General features: G+C 48.6%; 1 protein-coding gene across 4 annotated transcripts in view; it reads left to right on the forward strand.

Moving 5' to 3' along the window:
• Ube4B (Ubiquitination factor E4B) overlaps window positions 1-20194 on the forward strand; it is a 438127-nt gene that overhangs the window by 190620 nt on the left and 227313 nt on the right. For all 4 annotated transcript variants that reach the window (XM_055072695.2, XM_055072686.2, XM_055072679.2 and 1 more), the window contains one exon: window positions 12212-12328. In XM_055072695.2, coding sequence (XP_054928670.2) covers window positions 12212-12328 — 117 coding nt within the window. The remainder of the gene's footprint in view (window positions 1-12211; window positions 12329-20194) is intronic.

Consider the following 20194-nt stretch of genomic DNA (forward strand, 5'->3'; position numbering starts at 1 on the left):
CCAATCTCCATGTGAATCTCCATTCATTCATTCATGTGACTGAACATGGGGCATTTCACATATTTTCCAATGTTTGCTCCCCTTCCACTTCGAAACTACTTGGTCATCGACTTCATTACTTTTTTGACACGCTTACTGCCAACTACCAGCCATGTAATATAGTTGTATTGTGTCTGTAAACTTTGTAGAATTAAAAAAAGAATAATCAAAACGGGCACAGAGTTGCCGTGTTGCTTCACCATAAAGTACTTCGTGAGACACAATAGTGGCCATTAATAGGAGAGAATAAAAAAGCGCCATTCCCTTTCTAGCTAATAGCAGATATTTAAGGCTTTACGTGTAGTATTGTATATTTGAGAGCATTTTTTGGCAACCTAGGTTTTGCCCACTAGGACAACATTCAAATCACTGTAAGAGACAGAAAAAATTTTTTCTTCCAAAAATACTTTACGAGAACAAATAGTGCGCTAAAATGATAATCAACAATTTTTTTAGAATAGTATTGGAGAAGTTCGAGCACAATGTTTGGGACGTTTGGGGTGAAATGATCCGTGAATGAACCGGCTTATTCTGAAAATTATTCTGAATACTGTTCTAAAAAGATTTGAAAGTAAGCTTTGAAAATCTCAAGGTAAGATTTAAAACTTTTCAACTATACGATCAACCCTCAATAATTCAAACTCTGATATCTCAAGAAAAAGAGATATATCGGCAACAGCGGTGAAAGTGGCAAATGCGAAACATCAGATTTTGGAGCATGGACATCTTTAAAGGGCCCCTCACCAGGTCTGGCCATTTTTAGCTGACAAGCGCCGTGCGTGCAATGAGTGCTAACAATCGTGTCTGTTGAGTGTTACATCACTATGTGCCGCCGAAAGAGCTCAAATTTCAAACCAAACACCCGTCTCCTCGCGGGTATCGCCGCGCTCCCAGCAGGAGAGCCGATGCATATTGCACAAGTGCGGCTGCATACATGGCATCGCTGTGGCGTCGCTCATCGCGACACGTGACTGCAAGAATTATTCGAAGCAGCATCAGTTATTTGTTTTATCAGTTGCTTCAATAGACGAATTAAAGTTTAGAGAAATAAAAATACCTGCAAACCGAATGTTTGCAAGCTTTTGTGTCACTATGTATCACAGCAAGTGAGATGTACTTCCATTTTGTCTGCTGGTTCCCACTTCGTGCATACGCGCATGTGTAGACAAAGAAACAATGCCATTTTCTTACTGTGTTCCAGCATGCAATCATGCTCTATGAACTGCTTGTGTCTGCCTCATTGTTCATGTAGCACTGACTTAAACTGCTAGTCAGGTGTTCTCGTGCATGGCAAGTATAATAGTGTGCTGCATGAAGCGATGCAAACGCAACAGCTCGCGTGCGACACCATCAGTGGAAGTGCACCACACACCTAAAAAGGGAGGGGAAAAAAAAATTAAGGTGGGGCCCGTGACGCATGCGTCATGCGATCCTCGAGCTCCAGTATGGGAGAACACAGGGAAGGAATTTCGCTTGCCAAGGCTAGACGGGGCAAGTGGAGAGAGTGTCGTGCTTGGCAGTGGCACTCACCTCCTGAAATCATGGGTTTGTGCCACTGAAATATTTCTGTCTCTCTTTTAATTAGAGAATTTGGAAAATGTATGTGGCAAAACGCTCCTTAGAGGGCACGTAACAACTTCCTGCATATAACTGAAATTTGCTATATGGCCTGGTGAGGGGCCCTTTAAGATTATCGTGAAACTTTGCGTGACCTTCCTCTGATGCGAGGTTACCGAGAAGGTCATTCCATGAGCTTGTAGAAGAGCCGATAAGTTAAATGTGTCAGTATTACCGTACATGAGTGCTAAGCTAAAGTTGTTATGCAGTCTGCGGGAAGTTGGATGAGCAAGATTAAGGTGTACAGTGGACATCATACTGGTGTGATTGAATTTGTGGAATAGGGATAAAAGAGCAATGTCACGACAAGTAATTATTGGCTCAAGGGAAAGGTCTTGTTTGATTTCTGTTATGCTGGATGGGTAACGGTAAATGCGCGTAATGAACTGAATCGCTCTCTTCTGTATAGCTTCTAACATTTTGATAAGATATTGTTGATAAGGGACCAAATTTAGGAGGCAAACTCAAGTTGAGGACGAACTAAAACGACATAAGGCAGTTTACGTACACTGGAGGGAGAATTAAGTAGCTGATGGTGTAGGTAACCTAGTGACCTTAATGTGTTAGCACAGAGAGAAGTACTAATACCGGAGAATTCTGAGCAAGTGCCCCTACCCGTGCAAGCACCCCTCCTCCACTTTTGAGTGAGTTGAAATTGGTGCCAACTACCGAGCAAGCATCCTATCCGTTTCTTCACCCTGTTCACCGCCTCATGCATTTTTACAGAACTGCTTGGCAACTTTTTTTTATCAACTTTTTACAAATGTGCATATTAAGTTACATAAAATGACTCAATTTACTGAGAGTTAGAAAGAAATTTATTGTTAAGGCGCACTTCTGCCGAGGCCCGATAGTTCACCATAGCGAGGTATCTTCTGCATAGCAATAGCCTTCGTCAGTCACCATGTTGGTCAAGCATGGAAAGTGTCACATAGTGCGAGACACATGGTGCGATTTTGTGTGTGATCCATCATGCGTTGCAGTCCGACTTCGGGACTCGTGGTACGAATGAATGAGTGGCGCGTAGCTCTGCCCAGAACCTGCACCCCTACATGGACGCTAGAATAACTTTGCAAATTCAGTGAAAACAAACTTCTTTGCCTGGCTCATCTTTTAAACAAAAGATGCCAATATAAACAACTATGTGAGCAGTGTAGACGTGTTTCCGCAAGGCCACATCCACTCCGTCGGCTCCGTTGACAGCCGCCAATGACTGGGAGCCAGCAGGCCTAGCTCACTGGTCCATCGAATAGGAGGCCGGTGGCGCTTGCAACGCAACTGTGTGCAGCTCGTAATAAAGTGCGTATCTTGGTCAGCACAACACATGCACAATTATGTCGTGCTTAAATTGCAATACACTTGACTTTATCAATGCTGACGTAAGTGAACGAGTAAGCCAGGCAAGCCTGCGATTGCTGGGAGACGGTATAGGCCTAGCTCACTAGCTGCCGGAACCTGGGCCCACAGCCCTTGAATTTTTGATGCGACCAAGCAAAGCATCCCCCCCCCCTCCCAAACTTTCTTGGATTATCTTTGACCATAACAGGGGCGCTTGCTCAGAATTTTACTGTATGTGCGGACCAAGAAAGATTTGGGGTTCATTTTGTGCCTAGGTACTTGCACTGCTTAGTACGTTCCACAGTGTTGTTACCAATATTATATAGGCCGATAGAGTTTACGGAACCAGGGGGCTAGGTTGTGCATGAAAATGTTTAAAGTCATTATTCAGGTCTTGCACCACTCCCCAATATGTTCAAGCTCCTGTTGAAGGGCAAGATGGTTGTATGTTGGATGGTAAATATCATCACCACATATGCTCATACGTAATGATATATTGTCAGGCAAACCATTAATGTAGATGAGAAAAAGTAAGATTCCTAGAACGCTTCTTTGTGGTACCCCAGAGAAAAGGTAACAAAGTGATGAATAATTGCTTACTGCAGTAAATTGCTGCCGATTTCTTAGAAAATTACAGAGCCATGTTAACGTAAGCAAATCTAGTCTTTGCGATGATAGTTTTGAGCTACACGATCAAAGGTCTTAGCAAAGTCAAAAAATATGTAATCTTTCTGTACATTACTTACTGTTCATGTTAGAATGCAGGTGAATAGCAGATTCGAAGACATGAGTCTGACAAGAAAAACCCTTTCGGAACCCATGCAGATTAGAAAAAAATAACCTGTTGTACTCTAGATGAGCGCAAATGTGAGATGCCCAAGCATTGTGCAACAAATGCATGTCAAGGAAATGGGGCGATAATTTCCAGGTGAATCTTCATTTCCACTTTTATGAACTGGCACCACCTTCTCCATCTTTCAGTCAGCAGGTAACTTTCCAGTAATTAATGACTGCTGTAATATGTGGAATAAAAGTATGTTTGAGACTGATGCAGTATTCTTTAAGCTTTTCGATTTAATATCAGTACCAGAAGAAGGCATTTTAAGGTTTTCTATGATTTTAGAAATACCTTGGACTTTAAAGGGATACGGACACAAAATCTGAACATTTTACAATAATACAGAAAATGAGTCCGCAGTGTGCGAGTACACCGAAAACAAGTCGTCACTTCGCTCATTTCTCAGCGGATGGCTTTATTTTTGCCGTTTTTGTGAGCGCGCGCAACGCCGCCCGGCCCAAGCGAGTTGGAAGGCGTGACGTCACGACACCCCCCCGTCGGATAGCCAGCCGGCCGGCCACGGTCATTCGAGGCGCTCCGCCGCCGCAATCGCGAGCATGGATTCGGGTTCTGGTGCCTCTACCAGCGATGAGTACACGTCTGCAGACGAGGACCGTTCCAACTTAGCAAAAAATATAACAGCTTACGGTTACGAGCCTTCCACGTCAAGCGGCGAAGAAGAGCAGGCGGCCTTGAGTGGAAAGTGGTGGAAACCAAAGCGACCCAAAGTAATTACGAAAGTCATGTTTCTTTTTTTTTTCTTTTACTTGATTACTCTTTGGGGCCATGACCTTACGAGGGTTATAATACCCGGTCAGGCAGTCCGGGCCAGCAACACAGTAATTTCGTTTTCTAGTAAACTTGAAGTGCAGCCGCAGCAGTTCGTAAAATTATGTTACGTAGGATGCAAAATGCCTAATTTCGTGACCCGTGTTGAGGCAGAAAGGGAGCTATTACAGCTGAATCGTAGGTAGCGTAGCTCTTCGCTTTGTGCTTACCTACGCTGTCGGCTTTCGATCGCTTCACACTTCGTTTTTACGCGACGAGGCACGGCATGTGTAGAATTTTCCAGCCGTTTCATAGCCCTGTGTTTACGGCTACTTTCACATTCACGCCATTAGAAGCCATTTACTGGTTGAACTCGTTTAGATGGGCGGCTGCGCTAGGGACCCGTGGACCAGATCACTTAGCTACATCGATTCTGTGGCCATAGACAAAGGAAAGTCTTTGGCTGTGACATTTAATAGGGAACTGCTGCGCGAACAACCAAGTCATGAAACCCGACGCATGATTATGCAGAGACCTATGAAAATCCGTAATTTTTTGCTTGAGGTTGAAAAGCAACGTGGGAAACGGCAATGTAGATGAATCTGCTGCGCATTTTAGATTACTACACATGTATGCTGTTGTCTGGCTTCATTCACTGGCTGTGTTTTGTATACTTGATCAATTAAAAGAGCACTCGTATGCTGTCGTTCAATATTAGACGCAGCGAGACTGTACACAACATGACTATTTTATTTTCTGATAAACACATGCATCCACAGGGTAAACAATTTCTGTCACAAGCCGAGAATATCTGTTCTTACACAGCCAATGAAAGGGTAATTTCCCTTCTTTCAACAGGCACTCCTGCGGTCACCACTGCGGCTACATGCATACAGAAAGAGAGAGGGTTTGTTACCAGAACAACAAAAGTTGGCGAACACAGCTAACAGTTACGAATGCATCACTAAGCACCCGTTCTTTGAATTGTATTGCCTCAACAGGAGCCTTTTGAGCGGCATGCCAAGGCTTTTGAGCACAGCCGGGCTGGTCGCATAAGCATCGTCGACGAAATGGTCCGCGCAAATGAAGCCATTTTTTAGAAGTCTCCATGCTGGGTGTGGTGGCTGACAGGCACGTATGCAAAGTTCACGCACCTTCTTGTCTCTAGGAAACGTGCGCGACGGCGTGTCACGACCGATAATGCTGTTATAACAGCCGTGGGCGCAGTAATGTCAGGGCATTTTCTTCCGCCACGATGAATGCTTCAATACCGATCGACGACCGCGCGAACACGCGTGTAAGATGCACCACCTGCATGGAGCGCTGACGGGGATAATGTTTCAGACAGCCCACGTGCGAACATAGCCGAAGGCGATAAGCAAACGCTGCAAGGGACCGACACTCCGGAAAGACTACGCCGGCTGTGGCTGACCTTGGCCGCGCGCGCCCGGGCACGCGGGGGTGTCATGACGTCAAGTTTCAGCTTCTCCCGGCGGCCGTTTGGAGGCAAGGCGCAACAGAAAATCGCAAAAGAAAGGTGTTTCTCGTTCTTTTTTTCTAAGCAGCTTGTTGTATTCGTCATTTTTAGCAGTACAGCTCTTGTTCTGACGCAGAAAACCACCCACCAATTTTTGTGTCCGTATCCCTTTAATGTGAGTGGGTGTCATGTATGAGTAATTTTTCTCGATAATTTTGGGAAGATGGTTCTTCACTAGTTGCCACGATCCACCCGGGTTCGTGAATGAGAGAGGGCTCGAGGCACCCTCCGTTAATAGACGCTCCGCAGCGTGGTGGTGACGAATGATGACTGACCGCCAAGCAACTGTGCTCACCAGTGTTTATTGGTGCGGCGACCAATGTTGCCTACCAAGCCTGGCGGGCCAACAAGATTATGCCCGAGCGGGCGTCACATGCTTGCTACACCCCCTTACCCCCAGTTTGTTTGTTAACTAAAATGAACAAACGTCCAAGTTCAGAGCATAAGGCTCTGCCTCCGTCCTAGCCGCGTCGACAGTGCTTGCTACCCATGCGAGTAACGGTCCGGTGGCCTCCGCCGTCGAGTACTCCGCCTGGGCACCGGTATCGACGGGCCGAGTGTGGCAACACCGGGTGCTGCCTGAGACAGCCTCGCTCCATCTGGAGGATCCGCAGTGGTCGGCCTTGTGAGTGGTGCCTGACTTGACACCGCCCCAATGGGCACTGCACCACTGGCAACGCTTGCCGCCTCTGAAGTGGGCGGTGCTCCACTGGAAGCGATTGGTGTTGCCGCTAGTCCTCCTGCGGGCTGGAACTCTGAAGTGGCAATCGAGGGTGCTGGCCAGGTCCCAAGGCGAGGCCTAACATGGTCGGCGTGTTTGTGCCACTGGCCCCGTCTGGCATGCGGACGAGCAGCGATGAGGCGCTGGCAGGAGACACCACCTGTCCGGCAGACCAGAGTGGGCCAGGACGTAAGTTCCTGGCGAAAACTGCAGCTCCCGACTCTGGCAAGGGCCCGGGACGGCATCCTCGGTCAGCAGCCTGCTTCTGCTTCAGCTGCTTCAGGGTTACTGTGGATCGGAGGTCCAGATGCAAGACGTTCAAGGGTGTCATGACTACTGACCCAGCAGGAGCTCGCAGAGGGCACGGCCAGTGACATCGTGGGGTGTGGTCCGGTACTGAAACAGTATCCGGGCAATCTGCGTCCGGAAATCCCAAGTCTGGCTCTTCTTGAGCTTGTCCTTGATGGTTTGCACCACCCATTCGGCTGCACCGTTTGAAGCAGGGTGGTACGGCGGAACCATCATCCGGCGGATTCCGTTCTTCGTCAGCAAGGCCAGGTATTCTGTGCTGCCAAAAACAGGACCATTGTCGGACACGATGATGTCCAGCAACCCCTGGGCAGCGAAGACCTGTGGTAGCGCTGCAATGGTCACACCTGCTGATGGAGTGGTGACAAGTAGAACCTCCACCCACTTCAAAAAGGCATCCACTACCACCAGGAAGTAATGATCCTTGAAGGGTCCCCCAAAATCCACATGTAGGTGGGACCAGGGTCTCTGTGGTAACGGCCAGGGGGTGATTTCCACATGAAGGGAGGCCTACTGATTCTCCTGGCAGATTTATCAGCACGGCATCATTTGAGCGATGTCCTGGTCCAGGCCAGACCACCAAACATGGGCCCGGGACAACATCTTGGTCTTTTCCACGCCAGGATGACCCGCGTGCAGCAACTGCAGGACCCTGCACGAAAGACTTTGTAGGATCACCACCCTGGAACCCCACAGTAGGCAGCGCTGCTGCAAGCTCAGCTCGGTGGCCTTGTGGCTAAAAGCCTGCTGAACCAATTCCTCCCCACGGGACACCGCCTTGACCACCTGAGACAGGACTGGGTCCCGGCTGGTCGCTTGCGATACCGCAGATCTGGAGAGCACCTGTGGAGATCTGGATCTGGAGATCTGGAGTACGCGTGCTCCAGCATGAACACTTCAGCAGGTTCTGGAACAGCATCAGGCACCTCTAGCAGGGCAGGCGGCTCAGGGCATCAGCAGGTCCCAGGTCCTTTCCCGGATGGTAAACCAGCTGGTAACTGTAAGCTGCCACCCTCAAGGCTCAGCGTACCACTCGAGGTAATGCCTGCACGGGTACTGCGTTGTCAGGCCCTAGCAGCCCCAACAGCGGCTTGTGGTCCGCGACCGCCTCGAACTTCCGGCCCTACAGATACTGGTGGAAGCGTTCGACACCGAACATGAGGGCCAAGCCTTCCTTGTCCAGCTGGCTGTAGCATTTCTCTGCAGCATGAAGCCGACAAGAAGCAAACGACACAGGGCGTTGGTGGCCATTCTTGTCCCTGGGTGCCAGGAGCTTCCACGCCATACGGCAACGCATCTACGGCCAGGATGACAGGCTTGGCAGGATCGAAGTGTACTAGCACTGGAGCCTTGGTGATTAGCTCCTTGCTGTGCTGGAAAGCCCGGTCCTGCTCCTTTTTCCAGACCCATTGCTGAGCATCTCAAAGCAGAAGATGGAGCGGCTGTAGATTCTCCGACAGGTTCGGCAGAAAACTGCCGTAAAGTTGATGAGGTCGAGGTTGCTCTGAAGCTCCTTCTCGTTCTGGGGCCTAGGCGCCTTGAGCACAGCATCAACTTTGCGGGGAGCCAGGGCTAGGCCAGCCTGGGAAATGACATGTCCCAAGTACTCAACACTGGGGGCCAGGAAAATGCACTTTTCCAGCTTGAGCTTGAGGCCGGCGTCCTGCAACCGTGCCAGGATGTTGTGCAGGTTTTGCAAGTGGTCCCTGTCGTCGCTGCCAGTAACTAGGATGTCATCCAAGTACACCGCCACGTGCCTCATGCCCCTGAAGACGTCCATCTCCCTCTGAAATATGGCTGGGGCTCAGGCCACACCAAATGGTAAGCACGTGTACTGGAAGAGCCCCAAAGTTATCGATATTGTGACATACATCTGGGAGGCATCCTGGAGCACTAGCTACTCGTAAGCATCCCTGAGGTCGAGCTTGGTGAACTTCGATCCACCGGACAAGAGATCTGCCAGAGAACTTCAATCCGGGGCAACGGGTACTTCTCAACAGTAGCGACGGGGTTGACGGTAACCTTGAAATTCCCGCAGATCCGGACCCTGCCATCTCGCTTGAGGACTGGTACGATGGGAGCGGCCCATTCAGATGTCTTGACGGGCACCAGGATGCCCTCTCGCTGTAACCGTGGCAGCTCCTGGGTGACCCCATCCTTCAGGGCGAACGGCAGTGGGCGAGGCTTGAAAAAACATGGCTGGGCTCCCTCAGGTACATACATGCCAGCCGTCATGCCGGCGACTGTGCCCACCCCTGACTGGAACAGGGACTTGAACTCGCTTAGGTGGCTTGGGACGTCTTTCACCGGATGCAGGCTGGCTCCCTGGTACTTTGGCAGACGAACGCCCAGTGCATGAATCCAGCTTCGACCCAGCAGCGTCGGTGACGACCCCTTGGTTAAGTAAAGGGGAAAGGTTGCCTCCCTGTGGCCAAAGCGAACGCTGACCTGTGCCTGACCCTGGACCTGGGAAAGCTGCCCGGAGTAGCTGCGCAGCATAATGCCCGAAGCCTCAACGGACACGCCGGGGAAGGTTCGCTTGAAGAGTTTCCCGTCCATGACAGACACGCTGGCCCCTGTGTCCAGCTCCATGGAAATGGGGTGCCCACAGATTTCGACGGTCAGCATGTACGGCGGCACAGATGACGATACAAAGCCTGTGTGCTACATGTCGAAAATCGGCGGGTCCTCGGCCACGACGTGGAGCCTGGCCGCAGAAGAAATTGAGCCTGCTGCCGCATGCTCCCGCCGCGTACCCTTGCGACAGCTACCCAGGCCGCGAGCTTGTGTAGTACCTGGGCTTGAACCAGGCTGCTGCTGCTGTTCGCTGTTTGTCCTCCCCCTTCGGCATACCAGTGCCTGGTGCCCAGTTTTCCCGCACGTGAAGCATTGTGCTTGAGAGAACTGGCAGTGTGAGGGGGAGTGGGCACCACCACAGCGATCAAAGGTACTGCCCCTTGTCGCCAACTTGTTGACCGCCGCTTTCGCCAATGGTGAGCCAGTCGCATGGGCAATCTCGCCGGAGTCCTTGGCGGCAGCTTCCATTGCCAGCGCTGCTTTCATGGTGTCGTCCAGCGAGAGGTCGGGAAGCCTCAGGCCTCGCGTCTGCATGGCGGGGTTGTTGATGCCGCAGACGAAACGGTCCCGGAGCAGCGAGTCCAGCTGGTCCCCGCAAACGGAGGCACTCGCTATTCCTCGTAGCGCAGCAACAAACTGCCCGAGGGTCTCACCTTCCCGGCGGCTCCGGTTATTGAAGCGGAAACATTCCATTAGTGTGGACGGTGCTGGGTTAAAATGTAAGTGCAGTATGGCGAGCAGCTCACCTAGCGTCTTAACATGCAGCGTGGCTGGCTTGAGAAGGTCGAGCAGGAGACTGAAGACGCGGGTCCCGCAGCTGGCGAGGAAAATGACCCGCTGTTTGGCCTCGGGTGTGTCGTTAGCTCGGAAGAACATATGGACTTCAGCTGGCGAGGAAAATGTCCCGCTGTTTGGCCTCGGGTGTGTCGTTAGCCCGGAAGAACACATGGACTTGTTCCTCGTAAATTGGCCAGACGGATCCATTTCCCTCGAACGGCTCGAGCCTTCTGTACAGTGGCATGGCAGCAGCATCGGGGGGCGGTGTTACGCCACTCGCGGCAGTGTGGGACGATCCGTGGGTACTCGTCGCCATCCTCGTCGCCAGTGTCAAGATCTCCCGGGTTCGTGAACAAGGGAGGGCTCGAGCACCTTCCGTTAGACGGACGCTCCGCTGCTTGGTGGTGCTGAACGATGACTGACCACCGAGCAGCTGTGCTCGCCGATGTTTATTGGTGTGGTGACCAATTGTGCCTAACTGAGCCTGGCGGGCCGACGAAGATTATGCCCAAGGGGGCGTCACATGCCTGTTACAGGAACAACGGCAATGACGGGTACTACGATGGGGTTTAAGCCCGAAAGTCTGGCCCATGACTGCCCTTTCTTTGGCAGCTTTCCAACCGCTTGCGTGCCTAGTTTTCTGCCACTCTCCCGTGGCGGCGACACCGTCGCGCGTGTATTAAGACAAGCTGCTGTTATTCATTTTGAATTTCACTTCCCTCGCAGGGAACAAGTGCATTCTCGTCTCTGTTCCTGCCGCCACTCTCCATAGGTGAATTGCTCCTCAGAAGTCCAGACTATGCGCACCGTCCCCATTCTTTGTCACCTCTGTGTCGTGCCCTAAACAGCTTCGCTGGTTATACATCTTCACAGAGTGGAATGGCTCATGTTTTTTAATTACGCAATGTATAGCATCCCCACACAATGTAACTAGTGTGTTTATGTGATGGTTCTTGCTGTTATTGCTGCTATGTTATGCAACCTTTTGTGGTTTTTATGTTTAGCTGCTCATTTCTTTTTTTTTAACATCTGTGTGTTTTCCGTAATTGCAACTCTCTTCGTTTTGTGCCAAATTTTGATTCCTTGCATGCATCAATATCTTTTTACCAATTGTACCTTGTTATAAATTGTACAATATGCCCCCCTCACCCTGTGCTTCTTTGTAGGCTTGTGAGGTCTTTCTAAGTAAATAAATAAATATTGCATCAAAATTAGTCATCTTGCCTCAGTGCAGAGCAACTACGAGCAATGGAGTGACTAGCACTGTTGCCCGTAGACGCCAACGTGTCTGGTGCTGATGCACGTGAAAGGTACCGAGAATATTACTGGTGGCATTATGGCAACGCTCCATGTGTGTTCTGTCTGCTGCCAGCAGTTTTCTATTTTTGTGATTTCGCTTATCTCGAAACTCTGCCCATGTCAAAATTTTTTCCGGTTTTTACATCTTCGAGTTGACAAGGCTCTACAGATTCTACTGCACAGTTAGGCCAAATTGCCGAGCAAAAAAGTAATGCCGCAGCCAGTGTTGCATGGGGTGGAGGCAACAGCTTTCAGTCATTTGTGTGGTGTTGATTAGTGACCTGCTACAGGGTGTGTGACTTGACTGCAGAGGTGGGCCTACTAATTCATGGATTGAAAGGTGCACACCAGTTCTGCATGTGGAGTGTTTGACAATGAGGTGTCTGCGCAGATGGTGGACGATCCCTTGTGGCTGCCAACGCCCATCACAGCCAGTGGAGGCCGTGAGCTGAGCCGGCTCTCGCTGCTGGGGCCCTTCCTGGCCCTGTCACCTTTTGCAGAGGACGAGGTGAGCAGAAGACCACATTCATGGCATCTGTATTGTGGCCGGCCATCTTCTATAACATTACAGTGCAGTCGCACTTGCTGTATGTACCCGGGGATGTGTTGTAGTAGGGCATGGACAACACTGTGCCGAGGGGTAGGCCTTTGGTGTGGTGTCTATCGGCCAGGGTGTGAAGCGCCACAGAAGAAAGAACAGCTTCTTTCTACAGGGATGAAATGAAGATTGATTCTATTCAATCAGAATGTAGGGGAACATGTACCAGAGGAGGCCACTGTGCATGCTTATCCATTCTTTTTTTCTTGAAGACTCGCAAAAACTAATCCCCACTGGTTGGCAATGAGATGAAGATTAATGAAAGTTCGTCACACGTTTTGCTTTTTTGACGGGCACACAACCACGGTGGGCCTAAATATTAGTGTAACAGCAGGAACATTTGACACTTGCGAAATATTCTCAGGTGCACATTTTCTAAGCTTTGAACTATGTGTATAACAATGCATCAAATCTTTAAGGGGGGACATGGGTCTTAGACCGAAAAATCACAGAAAAATAAGTTTTTTGAAAACATTATTTTTGAATTCTGCAGTGTCTGATGCATTATCTCTGAAATCTTTACACATCTTGGACCAATATTTTGGTCGTAATTGCATTTTATATTGCGCTGGCAAGCTGTATTTTTACTGACGAACGCACCAAAAACGGCCTTTTTCCATGGCACACAGTTGCCGTTCTAAGTTTCCGATTGCAGCCATCCTGGTCTTGTTTGAAAGAGCAACTCTTCTTGTTAAGTTTTCGCGCCACTGCTACTCTGTGTGCTGAATGGCTATGAAGAAAAAGCCAGCAAAAAAGTAATCCCCATGCGCAATTCTATTCGTCGAGTGAGGCACGGGACCGTAATAACGCCATGCCATTGGCGGATTTTCGCCATTGTCTGCTTAGGCGTGCGAAGCTCAGCACGAAGCGATGTCAAATTCAGTTTGCTACAAGCTATACATCCAGCAAATAGAACGAATTTTAAACTTTCGAAAGTGCGCAGTAGCTTTGGAAGATGCTGGAAATAGTTTGCTACCCTTGCCGAGCCCCACCAAAGTCTCCCCCCATGAGTTAGCAGATGAAAGCGTTGTTCGCAGTTGCCGGTATTCATATGGCATTCCAGCACTACTAATGCAACCCGATGATTTGGAGAAAGTGAAGAATGCACAAGATAAACGGCAAGACTTTGCTTCAACGCCGGCTACCCTCACACTGGCTACCCTCCCTCACGTTGATGCGGCCGCGGGTGGCTTGGACGCGTGGTATTACGCATTTCATTATCGTAAGCCGCAATTCTATAGCTCCTCTGCTTTCTTGTGTAAAACCCAAGTTGCGGTGTGGCAGCAAGCAAAGGTGAACATGACTGCAGTCTTCCCTTAGAGATAGTCATCTCGTGTGCAAAATTGTGGGGATGCCGCATTGGCGAAGAGTTCACCACGCATGTGTAGCGGCCAAATGTGCACTCCGTTCCTCATGAACTTTCTCGCTGTGCACGAAATGCGCAGCACCGTTAATTGGCAAACGACATTAAAAGAATTCTTTTTTTTTGCCAATTAAAGCTATTTATCTCGTGAGAGATCTTTGGTGGAGCCGCGTCGACTAAACTGCAACCCATCCTTTGTGAACAATCTCGCTGTGTGCGAAATGCGGTGCATCGGTAATCAGCAAAGGACACTTCTTTTTTTTTCGATAACCAACGTCTCACACTAGGGCACACATGCTGGGGCATGTGCTAGGGGCATACTAGCCTGTTAACTGGTAACCTGTAAATACTTCATTATATTCCTGAACAAATCAAGATCTCTGTTTTTCTCAACACAAACTTTTTGCTTGCCTGTTTGTGGCAACAATAATACACCTGTAATCTTTTTTTTATATGAAGCTACTTACATTAAGCTTGAAGTGCTGCAAGCAGATTACTATGAGGCTTACAAGTTGATTCTGAATGCAAATATCTAAATAGCCATGCCTCGGCATTGCACTGAGCAATGTTTTTTCTTTTTTCTCATTTTTCTCAAAACTTGGTTTTTGGCCACTGCTTGCTTGCTGTAACAATATCTTTGGATCTAGGACAGCTAGAGCTATTATTTATTTTGCAGCACAAAGCTAAATGTATTGAGAACGCAACGCTGAGAGCAGATATTTTTTTTTTTTTTTTCAGCTCCAATTTTTTTTATTTACATTTGCTCTTATTATTGATACTGTGACCATAGAGCTTCAATGGACTGTAAAATTACAAATAATTGTTCAATTTCAAATCTGTTTCCAGCGTTGCTATCGTTATGCACTTTAGTATCCAAGTGTATGTTGTTAGCAACTTTCCCTATAGCAGGTAAATTTTAATTGTTTTAACAAACAATAGAAGGTAATTATTAATTATCGAAGCAACTACTATGTTTATGCAAAATATAATTAGATATTTAAAGTAAACACGAAACACTGAATGGGCGTATGCAGTTTTATCAAATTTGATCAATAAATAACAAACTTATCTCAACAACCCATGTCCCCCCTTAATTCTTATAGGTTTATTTCCTCCTTTTATTGTTGTTATTCATGAATAAACAGTACATATAAGCCGACGAAAAATATTTATTTCTCACTTTCCAGTAACCCTAGAAAAATTATGGTAACATTTTTTTAAATAGGCCCCTCAGACCCTGGGCGGTCGCATATGGCGAATAAGATTGACTCTGAAAGGGTTAATGGCAAAGTGCACCTCCGCCGCGGATTGGCCTGGCATTGCACTATCTTTCGGATCGGCCCACGTATGGGGAGTGCTTAACGCCTGCTTCACATCCGTCGTAGCTCGGCTCGGCATTGCACAATCTTTGAGATCGGCCCACGTATGAGGAGTGCTTAACTCCTGCTTCACCTCCACCGCGGGTCAGGCCGGCATTGCACTATCTTCGGCATCGGCCCACGTATGGGGAGTGCTTAACGCCTGCTTCACATCCATCATAGCTCGGCATTGCACAATCTTCGAGATCGGCCCACGTATGGGGAGTGCTTAACGCCTGCTTCACATCCATCATAGCTCGGCATTGCACAAGCTTCGAGATCGGTCCACGTATGGGGAGTGCTTAACGCCTGCTTCACATCCATCGTAGCTCGGCTCGGCTTGCACAATCTTCGGGATCGGCCCATGTATGGGGAGTGCTTAGCGCCTCCTTCACCTCCGCCGTGGGTCGGCCCAGCATTTCACTATCTTCGGGATAGGCCGACGCATGGGGAGTTTTGTGTCTACACACGGATACGATTCTGGGGAAACTAGCCTTTAACAGCTTCGCCTGTAAAAATAGGAAGAAATAGGAACCTATGTCCAGATCAAATTCCTTGAATGCTGATTACAGCAACATTAACGATGTCACAAGAAATCCATAGAACTGTAAATAGGACTGTTCGATAGAAAAGTTTCAAAAGAATGTTACCAAGTCAACCAAGACAGCAGAGCTACTCTGAGACAATCCTTCTACCATGCTGGGGGCTGTCTACTTCGTGTAGACCTACGGAGAACTAGTTCTGGTTGTTGAGCCGGACTAGAAGAATCATTGCTAGTAGATTAGCTACAATTCTGTGTATTGCGGTTCTGAGTTCCTTCAGGAGCCGTGTCTTGGGACGGTATGACAGACAGAAGCCCAGCAGATTCAGTCGAGAAGGCTACCTTGATGCCATTGTGTCTGGCAATGGTCATCAATTTGTGTTATATGAATTTCAAAACTTTCTGAAAGAAAGTGGAGCCGAGCATTTCCCACTGTCTACCCTCAGACAAATGGCCAGGTAGAAAGGTTCAATCATGTGCTTAAGCAGCCCTTCTCGAGCTTATCAGCAGTCCTGGAATATCTAGCCATTTACAAGTTTTCACCCCACATGTTAATAAGTATGCTGATCCAGCTATGCTATTGCACATTTGTCAACCTGGAACACGGTCAGATGTTGCACGCATGCCTCCCATCCGTCCCGAGTTCGCTTCCTCCAAGCTCCATCAGCAAGCTCGAAGACGAGTGCTAGGAGGGTGAATAAAAAATTCTTTGCCCCTATTTTGTATTAGCCAGGATGAGGTACATACAGGTAATTACAAATATATTGTAATGGATACGAAAGGCAGGTACAAAAGAAAGAAGAGTAGACGAGGCGAACGAAAAGTGTTAGAGGCCGAACTGCGCTGCTATCACGCTACGAGCATCATACATATCCTGTAAATAAAACCATTTCGTCACAACTCTTCATAACAGTTGTGGTGGAAGGTGCTGGGTAATCGACACCCGAAGGTGGAGGCTGAATCACAAGTTCTTTGATGGAGCCATCGCCTTCCTGGACTCCCACCGTATCCACCGAAGTTGAATATGTCCCACGATGCAGACGAACAATGACCCATTCCAACTGCTGCGCCGACCAGTTCCATTCAACTGAGAGATGCACGTCCTTTTACCGGAAGATTGGAAGAAGTTGAGGAATGGCTCATCCGTTATCACCAGGTGAGTGCCGCCAACAAGTGCAACAGCGCTTCTCAGCTTCCAAACGTCATGTTTTTTCTAACGGATACTGTGTTGGTGTGGTTCGACAATCATGAAGGAACGTTCAAAACATGGGGCAGATTTGTTTTGGAAATTAGAGCGATTCAGTGACTTCGCGACGAAAAAGAAAAGGGCAGAACAGACGCCACTGCAACGTGCGCAAGTACCAGGCAAAACCTGCACGACCTACATTGAGGCAGTAATAAAACTGGGTAGAATGGTGGACTCTGGAATGTCTAAGGAAGACAAAGTCAGGCACATCCTAAAATGAATTGCCGAAGATGTTTACAGTTTTATAATTCGGCACTGTCGCACTTTCAAGCAAGTGAAGATGAGGCGCATCGCGCTGAAGTTTGGCAGGCTAGCCAATGTGGCGACATTTGCAAGCGTAGATAGCAACCAGCCCCTCGATCTTGCATCAATGATCCGACAAATAGTTTGAGAAGAGCTCAGCCTGCACGCCCAAGTGACACACCCAAGCACTCATAGCTTCCGCCTACCACCAGATTTCGAGCCAAACGTGGCATCCTTCTCCCCGTATCCTGCGGCGAGGGGCATTGAGGATTATGAACTCGCGTCCCGACCGCAGCCACGTGTCTATGACAGAGGCCCTACTTATGACACTCGACCACAACAAGAACAGCCATGTTTTTACCCCCGAGGCCCTGTGACTTCTGTCAGGCAGCGACAATAACAGCACCGACTCTTCTACCACGATGTGACTTGTGACCGATATAACGGATTTCAGCGAGCAGCAGAGACACGTTATCCACATTCGAACTTTCTTGCTGCCTGCAGCAGCCTAGCATTCGTTGCGAGGAAGATGCTGTGAACTGCGACCTTCCCGTGTGCTACAACTGCGGTTCCACAGGCCATATAGCTCGGTATTGTCGCCAAGGCCGTCAATCACGAAGGACATCATCCACATTCTCGCCCCCGGAACCCGTACTTCATATGACTTGCGGTCAACCGATTTGCTTCCAATAGACTGCTTCTCGCACAAGACGAGACGCAGCGATTTGGCAGCATCTGAGCCAATTTTGACGCCACCAAATAACCGTCCTCGTTGCTCTCCGTCCCCGTGGCGCCGTTCTTCCTCACCGCCGCCGGGAAACTAGCATCCGCGGCCAATAGAGGTAAGGTTGCCGGACAGTCTTTGCAAGAAATACCTCTGCCTGTGGTGATGTTTAAAAACAAGGTGAATGTGTAGATTGACGGAATACCGACCTTGGCATTAGTTGATACTGGGGCGACTGCGTCTGTGATGAGCCTTGCTTTTAAAAACCGTCTAGGCCACAAAGTTACGTTTTCTTGGAACAACATTACCTTTTGTGAAGTAGGCGACGAGTGGCTTCATCGCCTTGATATTTGTGCTGTGGGTGTTTTGTTTGCTGGGAAAGTGTTTGTGTCGGAATTCCTTGTTCTGTCTCGTTGTTCGCACAATGTTATTCTTGGTATCGATTTTTTTGAACAATGCGGCGCTTCCGTGGACTGGTTCTGCCAAATATCGTTGAACAAATTATTTATATCAGCACATTTTGAACAGAGCTCGGGTGGCGAAGATGGGGACACAGACATACTCTGTGTTCTTGATAAAGCGATTGCACCATCGTGGTGCCTGACGCCCGTTCATGTTTCTGCAACTTTTGTGGACGCTGATTGTGTTGACCTTGTAGTTAGGCCTCTCCGCATAAACTGTGCTAAAAGAAAATTTTTCTTGTGCCCTGCTCTGTCGTGTGCATGACAAAAGGAGTCACCACATTGTGGGCGCTGAACTGTTCCGCCACGCCTTTCTCGCAATATGAAAATCGCTCTTTTCAATGAAGCGGCATGTAGCTCAATAGTGGCACTAACTGTGGACGTCTCTACAGCTTGCTCTCCTTGCGATAATCACCATTCTGAAGAGCTAATGCTTGGCATGATCAGCAAGGCTCTCTGTACATTGGAACAGCAAGCACTGGTACAGGTCCTTGCCAGGCATGAAGCTGCATTCGACTTCATGCATAGAGAAGCACCCCTTCATTTACCGTCGTCCCGCGCTCGTCACAGAATAGATACCGGCTCAGCACACCCCATCCGCCAGAAGCCCTACCGAGTGTCATCGTCCGAGCGCAAAGTTATTGCTGAGCAAGTCGAGGAGATGATGAACAAAGGTGTCATCTAAGAATCGTCTAGTCCGTGGGCAGCCCCAGTAATCCTGGTCCGAAAAAAAGATGGCTCCTGGAGATTCTGCGTGTATACAGGTGTCTAAACACATCGATGAAAAAGGATATGTATCCGCTACCGCGAATCGATGACGTCATTGATTGCTTACACGCTGCTTCTTACTTCTCAACACTTGATTTGCAATCTGGGTATTGGCAAATGCCTATGGACCCTGCCGACAAGGAAAAAGACCACTTTCGTGACTCCAGATGGCCTATTTGAATTTAATGTTATGCCTTTTGGCCTTTGCAATGCTCCTACAACCTTCGTAAGATTCATGCACATGGTCTAAAGTGGGAGATATGCATGCGTTAACTCGATGATGTTGTAATCTTTGACCGCACATTTGAAGAACATAACAAATGCCTCAGCCTTGTTCTTGACTGCACCGAGAAAGCTGGACTGGTTCTAACTAAAAAAAAATTATGGTTTGGCGAACGTTGAACACTGGTTCTAGAACACTTAATCGACAAGGATGGCGTCAGACGAGATCCTCGTAAGATTGAAGCAGTGAGCTCCTTCAAACCACCACAGTCAGCACAAGAAATTCGCTCATTCATTGGCCTATGTCTGTATTTTCGTCGTTTTGTTCCCTGGTTTGCCTATACCATTACACTGACGCTGACATTACGCTTACCATTACGCTGACAAGTATTTTGCGACAAGAGGCAGCCTTCAATTGTACACCAGAGTGTGACGCATCATTTTCTCAACTGAAGTTTATACTAACGTCAGCACCCCTCTTGTGTCACTTCGATCCATCTTGCCTGACTGAAGTTCACACTGATGCTAGTGGAATTGGGATAGGAGTGGTGCTTGTACAACGTCACAGTGGCACAAAACATATTGTCGCATATGCCAGCCGTTGCCTGAGCAAATCTGAACGCAATTATTCAGTTGCGGAACGGGAATGCGTGGGAGCTGTTTTCGCTGTACAGAAGTTTCGGTGTTATCTTTATGGTAGGCCATTCAACATTATCAACGACCTTCATTCTTTATGCTGGCTGGTCGGTTTGCGTGATCCCTCTGGTCGCCTCGCATGTTGGGTGCTGCGCCTCCAGGAATACGACTTTGTGGTATCGTACAAGAGTGGCTGTCGTCATGCTGACGCAGA

This window comes from Dermacentor andersoni, chromosome 3 (genome assembly GCF_023375885.2).
Source record: "Dermacentor andersoni chromosome 3, qqDerAnde1_hic_scaffold, whole genome shotgun sequence".
Taxonomy (NCBI): domain Eukaryota; kingdom Metazoa; phylum Arthropoda; class Arachnida; order Ixodida; family Ixodidae; genus Dermacentor; species Dermacentor andersoni.